This window comes from Pagrus pagrus (genome assembly GCF_965226575.1).
Source record: "Pagrus pagrus genome assembly, chromosome: 13".
Taxonomy (NCBI): Eukaryota; Metazoa; Chordata; class Actinopteri; order Spariformes; family Sparidae; genus Pagrus; species Pagrus pagrus.
The window spans coordinates 3,793,191-3,805,513 of NC_140197.1; the positions used below are offsets into that span (position 1 = coordinate 3,793,191).

Here is a 12,323-nt window from a genome sequence, read left to right on the forward strand (position 1 = left end):
AAAAAAGTCTGGATGTCTGCTACTTTAAGTTTTTGCAAACACACACACACACACACACACAATAAAATATTATTTATAATAATACATTTTGATTTCAAATATTAGTGTCACTGATTTGGGGACATTTAAGGCTAGTGAAAGCATGGTAGCACATAAAAAATAGGAGTTAGAGATGCTGAGAATACACACACACACACACACACACACACACACACATTTGGTGAATCATATAGCCACTCACCCCACATGCCCCTCTATGAACTGACTCAAAGGTTGGGATTTGAGTGCAGGTTAGGTTCAGCGATTCAGCGTGTGTGTGTGTGTGTGTGCGTGCGTGTGTGTGTGTGTGTGTGTGTGTGTGTGTGTGTGTGTGTGTGTGTGTGTGTGTGTGCGTGCGTGTGTGCGTGCATGCGCGTGCGTGTGAGTGTAATGTTACTGTCAAAGCTTTCATTTTCCTCTGTGGTTACACTTGTTGGAGAAAGGCCATGACAGGATATGAAAACAAAGGGGAGTAGGGCTCCCATGAAGAACACAACAAAGACCAAGTAAGGCCGTGCTGAGACGGACTGCTGTAGATTCTCACAGATAAAACCCACCTTGATTCCACGGCCCTTAAATATCAAAGCTGTGGAAAAGGTACGGTAAATCCTTTACTTCATAACACCACCCATATAACGATGTGAAACAGTGAAACTCCTGCTTAAAAATTCAGCTCAAAGCGTAACTCCAATTTTTACACATTTTAATGTGTTAACAGGTCTTGGGGAGTTCTGCTGCTTATGTGAAAAAAGTAGTCGGAGTTGGATTCATTATGGACAGTTTAAAAAGAAATGATCAAAGTCAATACAGCAGAACCGGAGATATCACCTTTTTTATTTTCATATATTCGTCCTTTTCAAAACCTGGCCTACATTACCCACAATGCGACTTAGCCACTGAGTGACACCACTGGAGGCGATTTATCAGACCCATGCAGCTTCTTCTGGAACCATTAACCCTTTTTTCACATATGCAGTAGTACTTTCCACGACCTGTGAACACACTAACAGTAAAATAGAGCCCTGTTTCCACCGAGCAGTCCAGTTTAGTTCAGTTCGTTTTGTCACACTGGAATGGTTCTTTTTGCGTTTCTATTGTCAAAAGTTGGCGATGGCACTAAAAGAAACTTTCTGTACAGTCCTGATTTTTCATCACCCTTCTGTCAAGGTACCTAGCACACTGATCCAATACTAAAAATTGAAGTTAAAACACTGCATCCCACTGATTGGGGGTAGGATTTATTTTCCTGTTTTTCAGCAGTCCTCTGCCTGCAGCATTTTCTCAAGTAAAGCTTGTTTCCTTGTTGTTATAATCAACCACACGTGCTGTGTGTGGAGAGCGTGTGGTGGGACAAAAGAGAGTTTCGGGGCGTAAGGAGTGAGTGGTCAAGCAAGAGTGTGTGAGCGGCAGAAAAGTGACGTTGAAGAGGGAAAAAAATGTCATTGGTCCAGTCGGGCAGTATTGTACCAGTCTCCCCTGTTGTTTCCCAACTGCTGCTCAGACTCCAGCTTTAGTGCAGTTCCCGTCGAAAATATGCTCGGCACAGATTATATGATATTGTGAGGGGTTTACAGGTCCAGTCTTTAGCCTCCTGAACTGCTCACAGACCCCGACAACAACCAAATGACCGAGGCACCCTGGAGCAGTTGACGGTAAATATTTGTGGCCCTGGAGGTTAACGTTAGCTGGAAGGGGTGGGTAAAAAAATCGATTCATATAAGAGCTTTTGGTGCGGCAGAGAGGCTGCTCTCTCTGCTGGATTAAACCGTTAATAACACAGCAGAGCACAGCCACTTATTTTGTTATCCACATACATCTTTGCATGCTTTCAAATTAATTTATTCATTAATTGATGTTTGTGACTTTTTTAAATAAAAAAGACTGCAGACCGTTTATCTTAATCACTTGTGTCTCATATTGTATTTCAACAGATTAAGGACCACAATTAATGGTTTAGCACACAGTAAACGTGCCCCTTTTCTATTCAATTTTCTATCAGTTTTAAACCGAGAATCGTTTTGAATCGAATTGGACACCCAAGACTCATAATCGAATCAAATCATGAGATTGCCAAAGATTTTCTGTTGGCAGAGGTAAAATGTCACCTCCAGTTCTGGCCGGAGAAGAGAAAACACATGTTGACCTCGTCTCCCCACTCATCCAGACTCATTAAAGCTTCTACTTTTGTTTTTTTACTCATTGCAGCATGTTACTGCAGCAAGTTGTTGCACCACGCTATTCTCCATCAGCTTCCCCATGACCTCAAGTGTTCGCTGTTTATTCGAGAATCTCACGTGTACAAAATGCACCAGATTTGACACTGTACCTCCCTGGGTCCTCAGCAACAAACCTGCCAAGTGTGAAGTAGATCAGATGAATGGATCTCCATATGCTTCCTTCCTTTTCCTTCCTTCCTTTATAGTTAGATGTACAGTGATAAGTAATATAATACTGACATACCTTCACGTATCTTCATTTGAATAATATACCAGAAATAAGTAAATATTTTAATTATGAATATTTGCTGGTGCAGTTGTCAGGTTTTCCAGTAGCCTCCCCACACAGACAACGATAAACGGATGTAACTTGCCAGAACAAACAAAATAAATCAGTAGCAGATTGGAATTATGTTTCAAATCATAACTCACTGTGATGTTCACTCCCTCCTCCAATAAAGGTCCCGTAAGGTTACAGTGTGCTTATTTGACATAAACACTTTAGAGTTTATCTAAGGATCACATTGTGACGAAGCAGGAATTCCTGGAAGCACTTTGGTTTCTTTATAAATCCTGTGTGTGTGTGTGTGTGTGTGTGTGTGTGTGTGTGTGTGTTTGTGTGCCTACTTGTGTACGTGCATGGGTCCAATCATTTTTCAAACTGCTAGTGGCATTTAGCATGAAAACAAACAGCACACAGTTAACACTTCCTTTCCTCAACACTTTCCCATCAGATACAATGGGCAGCAGCGAGTCTGAGAGTAAGTGGGCTGAATACAAAGAGAGCAAAACTCAGGTAGCAACGACAAATAGATGCCGCCTAAAAGTGTTTTATATGTATGTAAAAAATTTAAAAGCCGGAGTCTTTTCCTTGAATGTATGCATGTATGTAGTTGCAATCAAAAATATTCAACCCCCATATCATTTTAGGTTTATTGGCAACATTTTAAATTTTTCAGGTGTTTGCAATAAATAAATTACACAAAAACAGTTTAGATAGTTAAATAAAACTAATATTACAAGGATTTTATCCAAATTCAACACTAAATCCTACTTTCAATGACTACTGCAGTCTCAAAAATATTCAACCCCCTGAATAGAAATCCACATTTGCAAATCAGGTGTCTCAAGCACACCTGATGCAACCAATCAGGGGCTTCATTAGTTGCATCAGGTGTGCTTGAGACAGAACACCTCAAATACCTGGACTGTTGACGGTGACGTTTCATTGCATGTTAGAAATATGACTAAGTCAAGAGAATTGTCCAAAACGTTCAGAGAAGAGATCATTGCCTTGCACAAACAAGGAAAAGGATACAAAAAGATAGCAAAGGCACTGAATGTTCCTAGAGATACAGTTGGAAGTTGGAAGTTAGCAAGTTTAAAGTTAAAGGAACAGTGGCTACACTACCTGGATGTGGCAGAAAGAGAAGGCTATCAACGGCTGCCACCAGAGTCCTGAGGAGGCAGGTGGTCAAAAACTATATAAATAAGCCAAAGAGGTTTTAGGATTCTGCTCTGTGGAGCGATGAAACAAAACTGGAACTTTTTGGGCCTATGGATCAGTGGTATGTCTGGAGAAGGAAGAATGAAGCATACGCTGAAAAGAACACCCTGCCTACAGTACATTGTAGCCAAAAAATGGAATGTAATTGTTTTTTTGCCCACATTTTCATGTAATCAGTGCAGGTCCCGTCAATGACGCTTCTTTGTAAGGTTTCTCGTTTACCAGGGTTCAGTGTGGACACCATTATCTGTATCCATACAGAGCCCCGTCTGGTTTACCCCATAGGACCTTATTTCAGAAAAACTGACAGCAGTGCGGTAGTGAATGGTGCAATGAATCACACATATGATGTTTGTCAATTTCAAGGATAATTTTCAATCAATAAAGTGTCAGTTTGTCATCAAACTAATAAAAAAATTCAGACTGTGATATTTCGTCATTATAAAGACTACACAGCCAACAGTGATGTTAATGATGTCATCTCGTTGAACGCTCACCAAAACCCGTAACTTAAACATTGCAGAGCTGCTCCTGTATATTAGCACCTCACAGAACTGACCAACTCTCCTTTCACATGACTGCAGTTGTCAATATGAGCAGATTTATTGTGATTTTCACATTTGTTAATACCTTTTCTGTGCCAAGGCAGCAGCCATGTTGATGTTGAGCAAGACGACGTCACTGAGCAGTTTAACACAAAACTACATGATATTTTATTTTAACTACAACAACAGCGACTTCAGTATTTGGAATGAACTGACAGTGGGTGGAATAAACCAAGAATTGTCCATTTAGTCTTGAAATTGATATGGGTTTCTCTGAAGTTTGAATTTACGGACCAACTCTGGGATTTTATGACAGTAGGGAAGGGAGTTTTGGCGAGAATTCAAAAGCCAAACTATTAAAACAACCACCTGTTGATCAATAACTGTCAGGAAGAGATCTGTAACACATGGACACATTGGCATGTGCATGTGCATGAGGGGGTTTTCTCTGATGCATCAGAAAGTGAAAAAAAAGAAAAAAAGTTGTGCTTTTGTCTAACTTCATTCATTTTTAACAGTTTTTCTTAAAACATAATAATTGAAATGTAGTGATCACACAGTAACTATCTTGTAAGCAATCAGAATCATCCATGAGTAGGTCTTATCCACCACTCTGGTTCAATATTGTCTGGAGGGTAATGGTTCCTGTGGGTAGTAGGATCTGTCAGTAAGAAATTAAGAACACCAGTTTTTTGTTGATTATCCACGACCATGTAGCTCGACAGCTTGTCTTTTTGCCTCCCTTGAAACAGCATGGGTGAGGAAGGAAATTGAACACAATGGCTGGCCAGTGGGAGGCTTATCAGCGTCCACATTCAAGGACCGATGGGAAATTTCCCCTGCTACTTCAAAACAGCTTGTTATATCAATCAATCAATCAATCAAGCAAGCAATCAATTAACCAATCAATCAATCAATCAATCAAGCACCAGGGGAGGAGGGAGTGAGAGAAAAGGAGAGAAGCTGTGTTGTCATGTTGTCCATTTATATCTGTCAGTGGTCTGGACCAATGTGTGGACAAACTGACAATGTCAACCTTGGGCCATACATAAAAATTCATCACATATAAGTATGACTTTAAAAAAAATAATAATATCAAAGTAACAGAAACAAAAAAAGGAGGCATCATATTTTAAGTCCTCCCTGTCCTGATTCCCTGAAGGTCTTAATCGAAGCCGCGGTAAGTGAAGGGTTCGAGGACGGGGCTGCACGGCTCCTGAGCAAGGCATGCCATCCTGTTGTTGTCACAGCTGTCCTCGGCGCCCGGTTCAATGTACACGCCGTCAGCAGAGTGGATGGACGGGTCCTCATCGAAGTAGTTGTGTGGCCGCAGCAGGACTCCACCCCCGTTGCCCACGGTTACTGTGTTGGGGATGTCCTCGGCATGGGGGATGTGGAGGAAGCCGGTGGTCACCCAGGCAACCAGGTCCTGGGGAAAATAAAGAAATAAGGACGAATGAGAAAAAGTGGATTAAGTTTCATTTAATTTTGTTTTTTTAGGGACATTTCAAAATAAAAAATCCACCCTCCACACACACCTCATTGTTAATGCTTTCGTTGTCTTCAATGTACTTGCTGAAGTCCACAGCTGGAGTCCAGATGTCGTGCTGATTGTACAGACTGCCGCAGCTCTGCTCTAAGTCCTTATGCTTGGTGATGGCAACCTTATATCTAGGAAGAGGAAATGATTAGATGATGATGAGGAGACACTGTTCAGACAAGGGGTGTCACAATCTATTGATAATGACAATAACCATGATATTTAAAAATGTCATTTTGAAGTTGTGTTTATAATACAGACTGATAGTATCCTGTAAATCATACCAGGAAATCCTGGTAACACTGGCACACTCTACAGAGCCCCAAATTTCATTGTAACTGAGCAGTAATAGCCAAGCAACATATTTGAAATTTCCCGGGAAATTACCCCTGATTACAGCAATAATTGCCTCAAAATTTAAATTTTGATATTCTGCTATTTCCAACCAGCAGTTAATAAATAGCTGATCATTTCTTAAATACAATTCCAGGAAACTTCAGCTAATTACTTTTTTACTTTAATTTCCAAATAGTTTTTGTCCAACTGCCCTTCAGCAGGCCACTGTCCAACTTCTGCAGGTCAGTAAATTGAATAAAATTTTTTTACCATTTCAAATATGTTACTTGGTAATTACCGACTACTTTCCATGACATTTCTGGACCTGTAAAATGAATTGTTACTGAAATCATTCTACCTTTATTTCCGTTCTCACTCTGCCATAGTAGGTGGCAGTAATGCACATTAATGCTAGTTGCCACCTGCTATTAAACTGAGAAATGTATCAAGTGTAATTGTTCTTTTTGTATGCTTTTGTACTGGTTACAGACTATCTCTCCACCTCCCTACGCATATTTTGAGTGTAAATCATTTGCCAAAGGAGGCAAAACACACAATAACCGAAGTTAAAGATGAATTTGACTGAGTAATTCGTTTTTGTGAAGTCTTTAGGCCACAACAATCCAACAGTGAAAATCTGATACCATGATAACTCTACTTTAGACAGAGAAGCCACAGCGCAGAGCGGAGTGCACAAGGTGATGATAAATCACTTCCTGTCTGAGATATATTTTCAGGCTGCTGTGGCCGCAGGTCTTCTATCCCCTCACAGGGAGCCTGGCCTCTCACCTGGCCCAGGACATGGCCCTCTCCTCAGCCTGGCTCTCTGGGAGGTGGTCCCCATTGGAGCTGGACACATGCAGCCTGTAGGAGCGCTGGTGACCCCAGCGGTTTTTCTGGTCACTAGCAATGTGGAGGTAGCGAGGAGTCTTGGTGTCATGTCGCAGAGCTGCCTCCTGAGTAGTCAAACATAAAAAGCATGTTAGACAATTTCCTATACCATGTGCATGTATAAGATCCTGTACGGGTTGAGGTGATAAGTAAAGTTTTTTTCAAATTTCTTCCACATTTTCACACCCAGTAGCCTGCTTCTAGATTTCTAAGTCGCTGCTCACATCTCCACCTATCTCAGTGATTCATCAATCGGTTGACCAAACAGAGCTTTGTAGGCGGGATTAAGAATGGGGATGCCATATTCCTAAAGCTAAAAAAGACAGCTAAAAAACATATAACTATAAATTAGCATACAGTACTCTATGAAACTCATGCATATTTCATGATTGACCATGCAGCTGAATGCAGCTAGAAAATGCTGCACAAGTCCCCAAGGACAACACTGACCCGTGGCAGCCCAGTCACCAGAACAAAACGTTATCATTTTACGTTTCTGCCACCTACGGATGTGTAAAAATTTGTATGTGTCATACGTACCATATTGAAATTTCTACCATATGTGACACATAGAGTTCACATTACATGATGAATTAAGTTTCATGTTGGGACGAGGACAGTTACGAGTTACAGTTGGTTGAGAGGACATTTTCCAGCTGTGTTTATGGCAACAAAACTAAATATCATAAGCACAAAACCTAACCATCTAATCACATGACTGTATGCTATGATATCATACTTTCATAAACTCATAAGAACACACATACTGACAAATTCTGACCTGTCACATGACTGTTATAACAGAAACATGATCAGCTGATCCTGGTGCTGTTTATTTCACAACTTGTTAACACATTTTAGACATTTTATTAACTTACTATTTATTTTATAATTAACTATTTATTTAACATTAAACACTAAAATATCAATGGTTTGTTGTGGGGAAAGGTTCTGTCAGCCCTTTCATCAGAGTTTTGACAAACTTCCCCTGTCACAGGCTTGCTAATTGCTTCATTCAAATATAAACACATTGATATGGACAAGTGTAACAATTCAGTTCCCTAAATATATCATGATTGCTATCTTTGACCAGCTGTATGTTGAATGAGAATGCATCAGACTCTGGAAAATTTGGGAAATGATTTTTCTGAATCTATTCTACCAATGATTTCTGAACAAATACTATATGCTCTCAGTGTAGCACCTGAAGCAGTTCAGCATGATAAAGTTGATGCACATGCAACTGTTGGGTCGTATGGTTGAATGCACCTTTTGTAAGTGGCTTTGAATACAGGTGTCAGCCATATAAATTTAATGTAACAACTAATGTAAAAAGTCACATTTGCAGCTAGACTGGAGCTGGTGGACTGCACCTTTCCCGGCCACTCTACAACGTTACATACTGAAGTAACACCTCACCTGCTCTGTTTGAAGCTGTTTCTCCACCACCGTAGGGATCATGGCATGGCGTTCGGGCATCCAGGGCAGCGAGACATTCACGAACTCCATGTCTTTGGTTTGGAATACATTCTTCACTCCTGGAGAAGAGACATATTCAGCTAAGGCTTATTTTCAATTTCTGCAATTATGCATAGTTATAGTTTCTGTGTAACCATAAGTGTGAGTTTTTAAAATCATTATATTGTTTTCAGTGACATTCTGACATGGTCAAGGTCTTCAAGATTCCTCCTTCACATACCTAAAACATCGAGATCCACTTTGAAGTTGATGAAATGGGTGTGGATATTTCCAATGACATTCTCTGCTACTTGGTGACCGAATGTGAAATTCCCCTTCAATGCAAAGGAAGAGGCGATGTAGCCGGTGGCGTGCACCTTGGCCTCCACCGAGCCGCTCTGGTAGAAAATGAAATCCCACATGTAGTCATAGTTTCCTATAGCTGTGATTGTCCTGAACACTAGGGCGCTGTTTGCCAGCCCTCCATAACTGTTGAAGACCATCTCTGAGAAGTGCCTCCGCAGAGGACGGCCCATGTCATGCTCAAAGATGCAGATTGAGTTTCTGAGTTGCCGTGGAACACCAGTGTCCAGGAAATGGAAAGTGTCTATGTAGGTGGCGGAATAAGGGCAGTCTACACCCCTGACCAACTCATAGGCGCACACACCAATGCCTAAGCTGCCATCAAGGAACTTGGTGAGCATGAGATTCGGGGTGATGGAGCCGTAGACAGACATGGCCTCTTGAACACTTAGCTCATAGACAATCCTCTCCCCTTTAAAACGTACATCGAAAACTCTCATGCCTCTAAGCGGGCTCAGACCGAAGGCAAAGCTCCAGTCAAGGTATACAACGTGATTGTTCTTCACACTGAATCGCTTGCCTTGTACATAAAACTGCTGGGGTCCAATACCCGTGGGTTTCTGCTTGGGTTTGAGTGATGCGTAATTTGGCACGGGTTTGTAGACGACTTTGTTCACGGTTCCTGCTTCGTATTGCATCTTCAGTTCTGTTAGACTGTCAAAGTATTGGCCATTATAAAGCACACTGATCACATGCCAGGACAGATAATTGGTGCTTTGGTGGTTGATCAACATTTCAAAGCCTACTGGGTGGATGAAGAAGCCCTCCTCATTTCTACATAGTGAAATCCAGGTCTGCCTGTCTCCTGACTTGACTCCTCTGGGCATGTTGTCATAGTAAGCAGGGTATGCGGATGCATCTATACCGAAACTGTCATACAGCAATGTACTGACTGGTTTTAGTACATCTTGCAAAAACTTTGTTATAAGAATGTGCTCCCCAAAATATACCGGACGCGCAGTCAAAGGGATCTCCCTTTTATATCTCTCGAAGGTGACATCCCGGTGGTAGGTTGGGTTGGGGAGTGGGCCTACAACATACTCCTTTATGTTGTTCTCACTGGCATGAAAAACCACCGCAGTCGCCTCTCTTGCTGGTTTTGGTCCGTTGGCATCCAGATGGTGCAAAATGTCCTGTTTTTTCGGCAGCGAGAGGTCAATCAGATACAGGTAGTCAGCTGAAGGAGGTGAAGACGGGTCATGCGAGATGCTCATCCCTGGTATATTAGACATGTAGTCACGCACCTGTAGAAACTCTTCCACCGAGAGGTCAGCAAAGACATTGCTGCGCTCATTGTGCACCACGGGTTGGAGTGGCTTTACCTGTTGAGCAGGGCACTGTGGAGTGCGTCTGGTGTTGAGCCATATCAGGACGAAGTTACCTATCAACGAGGCAACAACTGCAAGAACCAGGAGGCATCTGAGGATCGTGCGAATAGTTTGGGAGACCATTTCTCCGCAGATGTACAACAGTTACTGTTGAAAATAAGACATTGTAGCTTTTTAAGTAGGCTGTCTAAAGGGGTGAGTCCACTGACTACAAAGTCTGCTTTTACAACCTGAGAGGTGTTGCCTTTGATAAGGGCACTAATAAAAGAGTAGGCATGGATGAAGTTGCTTCAAGTGAGTAATTTTGTATAACAACTTGTCTCTTATTTTCTTAATGTTAAACCCATTAAAGACCTAAAAACCCTAAAACCTAAAGCACTGTTCCAAAACACCTCCCAAAACCTTTTCAGTTTTCTGAAAAACTTGACAGAATTGTCAATGCTCACAGAAACCTTTTATTTCTCAGCCTCGGGAGCAGATAGAGTTTTTTAAATGAAAAAACATTTAAGATCTTAGGACTTTGGCATTGCCTTTGCTCTAATGTGCATTAAGGAATTACAATACATTTCTTTAGTCACGTCTGGAAAGTGAACACATCATCCAAAACATGCTCACATGCATCATGCTCTAAAGGGAGAGACACACAGACATTGCATCCGTTCTTGATGGGTTAAGCAGTAAGCTACAGCTACAATTGGGGTCATATTTTTAGCTCTATGAGTGGCAATGTTGCTGGGTTGATTGGTTCATCATTTTGGTTTCGGACTGAAATATCTCAACAACTACTGAATGAATTCCATGACAGTTTGTGCTGATATTCTATGTGCCCAAAAGGATGAATCCTAATGATTGATCGCCTGAGGTTTTAACAAGCACCGCCAGCAGGCTGACATTTTTTGTTGATACAGTACCTCTCAAAAGGGTATTAGATGGATTGTCGTGAACTTAAGGTCTCCAGAGAACGAGTCCTACAAAAAGGTTGTGATCTCCTGAATATTCCAATACATCCTCATACCATAACAAGTGAATTTGTTGATTTCCACTGATCCCTTAAACAACATAAACAACATAAACACATTTCTTTGTTGTAACAATGCTTCTTGGCAATAAATCTTATACCGTTGGAAAGCCTGTTTATTTCCCTTTTAAATGGTGCCGAATTTGTAAGGAATATGCATTTGTGGTATGAGCAGCAGAGCTGAGTATGTGGGTTGCGCCCATGAAAAATGTGCTTATTCTGCTATTGACTCTTGTTTGGGGTAGTTTGGTGGATTGGATGATTGAAGTCTGAAGAAACAAGACATATTGGCAATTTAACAATTTATTAATGCAAATGGGTTAAAATAATATATGGTCTTTTTTTCTGATGACGATGGGCTGGACTATTCATCTAGTCTCCTCATCAGTCAAAGGTTTTGTAGTAATCCAACTTAATATCTAACCATCTACCATTGGTATGCACAACATTCAGTTAAGATCATTCATTGTTTCCTGACAATGTATTGAAACAACTTTGGTTAGCATTTTTTTTAAGTAGTTAAAACATTTGTTTTATGACCAAATACCTTCAAAACAAATGATGTTCCCATCGCTGTCAGCTGTGCTTTGTACTAAACAAATATATTGACTGACATTGAATGCTAACATGCTGATATTTAGCATTTAGTGGGGAAGAGGCATTGTTTTCCCTGCCCCCAGGTAACGTTGGAACAACTGGAATAACTGTAGAAACTTGCAAAAGAAAAAGAACCTGCTGATGGAGGAGGCAAAGAAGATGAAGAGGGAGAGAAACTGAGGTAAAACAAGAGTGAACGGACGGACATTCACTGGATGGAAAGCGCTTCGGTGTTGTGTCAAAGTCTGTTCCCCTGTTGATATGCGTTTCCTCTTACCACCAGGACATGTGATGGCTCAAAACCAGCATTCAATTCAATTTTTGTTTTCCAATTCAATTCAAAGGGGCTTTATTGGCATGAAAGTTTAACAACAATGTTGCCAAAGCATCTGTCCAAACACTCGGACATAACATAACAAATAACAACACAAACACAACACCAAGATTGATTTACATTAATTATATATACAGTATATACAGTGTGT

At 40.9% G+C, this 12,323-nt stretch overlaps 1 protein-coding gene across 1 annotated transcript; it reads right to left on the reverse strand.

Annotated features, from left to right (window-relative positions):
• Window positions 1-5,472: 5,472 nt before the first annotated feature.
• LOC311267773 (amine oxidase [copper-containing] 3-like) lies at window positions 5,473-10,346 on the reverse strand (the record flags this gene model as incomplete). Its single annotated transcript, XM_084371003.1, has 5 exons — window positions 5,473-5,736; window positions 5,846-5,978; window positions 6,973-7,139; window positions 8,494-8,612; window positions 8,774-10,346. The coding sequence occupies 5 exons, from the start codon at window positions 10,344-10,346 to the stop codon at window positions 5,473-5,475; spliced, it is 2,256 nt and encodes a 751-aa protein (XP_084227129.1).
• Window positions 10,347-12,323: the final 1,977 nt, after the last annotated feature.